Genomic DNA, 5,000 nt, shown 5'->3' with positions numbered 1-5,000 from the left:
GGTGAATAGTACAGCCTTAGAGGTATGATCATAGATTAGGAACAAAAATGGATGATTGCACTCGAATTTGGTGGGTTCAACGGGACGAGCAGATCGGAAACTGAATAACACTGTGGCGGCAGCAGCTGTACTACCCTCTTCGTCCACCTTGATTTTGGCTACATGTTTGGCATCACCTACTTTCAATTGGGATTCAGCGGAGAAACCGGATAAATCGGCATTATGCTCGAACAAAGAGTTAATGCCCAATTTGCGGAGTATCTATAAGAGTGGCGAAATTAAATTTTTAATTAATAAATTTTCATTAAAAATTTCTGAAAATTAAAATTCCGGAAATATTTCTTCTCTACTTACCGGTACCAATTCCAAATTTTGTTCAAACTTAAACTTAGGCAACGAAATATCAATTTCTCTCGGCATACTGTCCTTTAAAGCATTTTCCAAAGTGTCTGGTTTCAATTTTGACAAAACCTCATCCAAACCCGATTGGAAGGGAGGCAATATAATGACCATGGATATATCAGAGTCCTTGTTCTCGTCATTAGAAGTCATATAGGGCATTTGCAAGACATGAGCACCAATTTGTTCATCAATGGCCAAATTGAAGGTGCCACGTTTGTGCATCATGGGCACAAATGAATGTTGACTGGGAGAGGTATAGAAAATTTCCTGTTTGGTATCTTTAGGATCAAACTTATCCGACCATTGGCCCTTAAAGTAGGCAGCATTAGCCAAGACCATTTCACTTTCGGTGGTAACATCACCAGGATTTAACATTTCCGGGATTTCATTGCGTGTAATTTCGGCAATCCAATGATTGATGCTCATTCGGCTGGCTTCAGCATTATTTCTAAAGTCCAATTTTCCAATTCATCGGGGAAATTCTCACTGAGACAGGGTGATACATTAATACTCTTGTCAAAGTAAATTTTATCGGCTGAGGCAAATTCTACCGAGGAGTTTTTGGCTCTAGTGAAACGTGTTTGTTTTTCCAAGCGATAAGCATTGTTAATGTGTTTCTTATTCTTGGCCCATTGCAGACGTAAAGCCTGCACCAATTCCTTTTCCGTATTGCCATTGGCACCAAAATAGGCCAAAAGTAAAGCATGGAAAGTTGAGTAGGGAGAGAAGAACACATTTACACACTAATACACACAAGCTTATAGTGTAGGTGTGTCAACAAAGCGTCAGCAGAATTTCTTGGCCTATGCACGCGTGCATTAGAATTTCAGTTTTGCTCGTGACTGCACTAGACCCAAAATATTTGGATAACATCATATTACATAACAGCGAATATTTTAAGGAGGGTAACTTAAGCTCCATATTTTGTTAGTCGGTCTAATGTACTTTTACAGAGACATAAGAGCTGATTATGAAAAACTGAGTACACATAGTTAGTACTAATGGTCAAAAATGTTTACAGTTTTGAATCGGTGTTTATTGGGTAATTTCTGTTTATGGCTGAGGAAAGTTTAAGTTTGACTAAAATATGAGTAATTTTTTAATGAAGCACTAACGTTGAATTTTCTCATAATTTTAATAAATGAAATAAAGGACCTATTTTAATTGTTTTCAATAGGCTTCGATCCTGCCAATGTGGCAAATTTTATCAAATTATATATTTACGAAAGTACGAAAACCTTTCGTAATATTTTTTTCTTAAATTTTAGCGAAATTAAACATAATGATATTAATTATATTATGATTAAATAAAACTGCAACATTTTTAAAAAATTTAAGGAAAAGTATAACATTATTCCCGTATTATTTTCATAAAAAAATTGAAAATTCGTGTGGAGAATAATTTTGAACTAAAATTCGAAAATTTATTTTAAAATGAACAAAAATGTTTGAATAAATTAATATTTCGTAAATTTTACCATATTTATTCAAAATTCCCTTTTTTCAATTTATGTAAATAAATTTTTTCAAGAATATTTTGCATTATACTAAAATATTTCGTACAATTTCGTATATATTACGAAAGAATTTCGTGGTGCGAAACAACGAACGATTCGTACAATGTACGACATTTTTTTTATATATTAGGCATGGATTTTTTTCAGTGCAGAAACAAAATAAAATTAAAATTAATTTTTTTTTTGATTTTTTATATTGAAGTTTTATTAATTGAAATCAAGTTTTGATTTTAAATGTAATAGCGTGGAAACAAAAATATTTTCTGTTTCTGATTAAACAAATGCACGAAAATCCCGAATTAACACAAATTTAGAAAATAAGTAATTATCTTTTATAAATTTTAAAAACTTTTAAAACAATATTTTATTGTTATTTGTTGTATTTTATTTATTTTTCGAAACTTTACAAAAAATGTTTCATGTTCAATATTTATTACGTGATTCATTATAAATATTGCTACAAATTTTGGATTTCAGAAAATTGGGGTTTTCTGTGATATGGAACAGGATCCATCAATATTACATCCTACACGTTCAATGTGAAATTGTGGACCGTTTTTAATGCCCTAACTCTTACTGTCGGGGGCCCTACCGTTTATGATGCGAAAATGCTCCAAAACTTATAATATTTGCAAGAATATTATAAACATATTTTTTTAATTAACTTTCTGTTAGTAAGCTTCAAAAATTATTATTAAATTTTAGACAATTTTAATGACAGGAGGACTGCAGATGCAAATACAATATTATCCTTAAACATTTTAACTTGTTTTCATTACGCGAGTAGTATGAACTTTTTAAAGAGCTTTTTTGCTTACCAAAACAAATTTAACCCAACATATTAAAATGTTATTTATAGAAATTTTTTTTGAACAAAACAGTCGAAAAAATATTTGAAATCAATTTGGAAAAGGTAATTAAAACAATTTAATCATTCAAAATTATTTTATTATGAATTAATATAAAATTTCGGAAATCACCCGAAAATAAAGTACTTCTGTAACACATATGTAATTCATTACTAGAGTACTTCTAAGTAATGCGGACGGTAAGTAGTAGTCATTGAAAAGTAAGTGGTTATAGAAGTACAACCCATTACTGAATTTTTGCTGGGTCTTGATTTTTGCTGAAAATTGCCAGAATCAGTCCATTTTCATATACTTCCCACACAAAAATACGTATTCCCGGAAAATGATATTTTTGTTAATAACTTCCATCAGAATGTAGACATCTTCACAAAAATTTACAATTTAAAAACTTAGTCAATGGAACTCATTGAGAGAAAAAAATTTCTGGATCGGTCCTTAATTGGACATAGCTCACATACAAGGGGCCCACCCGAAAATCACTTAAACGCTTAAGATATCCATATAAAATTTGGTACAAGTATTGCTCATATGCACAAAAATATTACTATGAATTTTTTTACCGACCGGTATATGATTGGTCATGGGAGCTATGACAAGGACCTTTCACGAAAATCACATAAATTAAAATATCCATATAAAATTTGGTACAAATATTTCTCATATGTACAGAAATATTAATGTGATATTTTTTTCAGATTGGTCCATAATTGGTCATAGCTCCCATACAAGGTCTCCTCCCGAAAATCACATAAACGCGCATAACTCATTGCTAAATGAAAATATCCATATAAAGTTTGACAGTGAAACTGTTTTCCTATCGGTAAATAATTGATCATAGCTCACATGCAAGATTCCTTTCGGTGATACCCATATAAAATTTGGCATACATACTATTATTGTACACAGAAATGTTATTTAGGCTTGGGCCCTACTTACACCGCTGCTGAATATGTGGCCGATGCGGCTCGGTCGAGGTTGATCAAAACGCTGCCAGATTGATCCTCGATATCAGGCCCCTCTTGGTTTAATGCCCTCGACAATTGGCCCACGGCTGCCAATTTCTGGACATTAAGGGTGGCCGCAAATTCTTGTCTAATATTTGGACGATTACGTGATTGTGAACGACGACGTCGTTCTACCTGACGGCGAGTTGATGGTTGTAGTTGCTGGTGCGGTTGTGGTCAACGCAGTTGCGGTTGCGGACGACGTTGTAATTGTTGCTGAAGACGTTGTTGCTGTGATCGTTGATGACATCGTGGGGACCGCTCAGGATGCAATCTCCACACTCCTGGCAGGCCTCCATTGATGTACATCCTTCAACAAGATGTGTGCGGACAAAACAGTTTGAGTAGTACCGATGGACCCGAACGACGTATTGTCTCTGCTTAACAGTCTTCGTTTTGCACTACTTGCAGAAACGAAGCGGGTGGTAGCGGAAGCAGACCAGACACATTTCGGACCTTGGGAACTGATCCATCCGCAAAGGAGAAAAGAGAGAAAAACAAGGCAGCAGTATTGGGTTACACAAATTTGAACAATTTGAACAAAATATATAGAGCCTACAATTCTAGTCAATTTACTGGCTTATCACAAATCGGAAGCATGCAAAGTTTGACTATTGGTCTGGTAACGGTTCCAGACACTGCTCGGACGTCAGCTACGCGAACGCGTTTATCTTTTCCAGTATGGACTAATTCGACGCGTCCCATTTTCCACTCATTTGGAGGTAGAAGTTCATCTTTTATGACTACAAAGTCATCTTTCTGCAAATCCCGTTGTGGATTTTTCCATTTGTAACGCTTGTGGAGTTCATGAATATATACAGTCTTTCAGCTTGGACTTAGGCGATAATGGAAAGCTTTGAGCCGCTCCCAGCGGTTTATTTCCAACAAATTCTCTGAAGGCAGTTCAGGGGCAAACTTCAGCTTATCTTAAAAAGTGACCAGGAGTTAGGGCTTGTAAATCTTCAGAATCTTCGGACATAGGGGAAATAGTCTTTTTTTAACTTATATCTTCTGCGGATTTTTTAAGAAATAAGAGAGATTATTTCCGCAACGATCTACTAGCGAGATCGTTTATACCATTATCTGACATAAGGCGTTTAGGCAACCCTCGTAAACCGTGCGAAAACACAAAAAAACGTGTCAGAGGTTAAGCTAGAGCAGGTTTTCAGATGTATAGCTTTTTTGAAAAGCAAAAAAAAAATATACAA

At 34.5% G+C, this 5,000-nt stretch overlaps 1 protein-coding gene across 1 annotated transcript in view; it reads right to left on the bottom strand.

The window, feature by feature from the left end:
- Positions 1–5,000, bottom strand: part of LOC124420404 (serine protease inhibitor 88Ea-like) — a 7,952-nt gene that overhangs the window by 396 nt on the left and 2,556 nt on the right. The window contains 3 exon segments of the mRNA XM_046953060.1: positions 1–261; positions 355–863; positions 866–1,145. The exon segment at positions 1–261 is cut by the window's left edge and continues 396 nt beyond it. Coding sequence (XP_046809016.1) covers positions 1–261; positions 355–863; positions 866–1,145 — 1,050 coding nt within the window.

Source organism: Lucilia cuprina, chromosome X (genome assembly GCF_022045245.1).
Source record: "Lucilia cuprina isolate Lc7/37 chromosome X, ASM2204524v1, whole genome shotgun sequence".
Classification (NCBI taxonomy): Eukaryota; Metazoa; Arthropoda; class Insecta; order Diptera; family Calliphoridae; genus Lucilia; species Lucilia cuprina.
The sequence above is the reverse complement of the archived record's forward strand: the minus strand, read 5'-3'. Positions and strand labels throughout refer to the sequence as shown.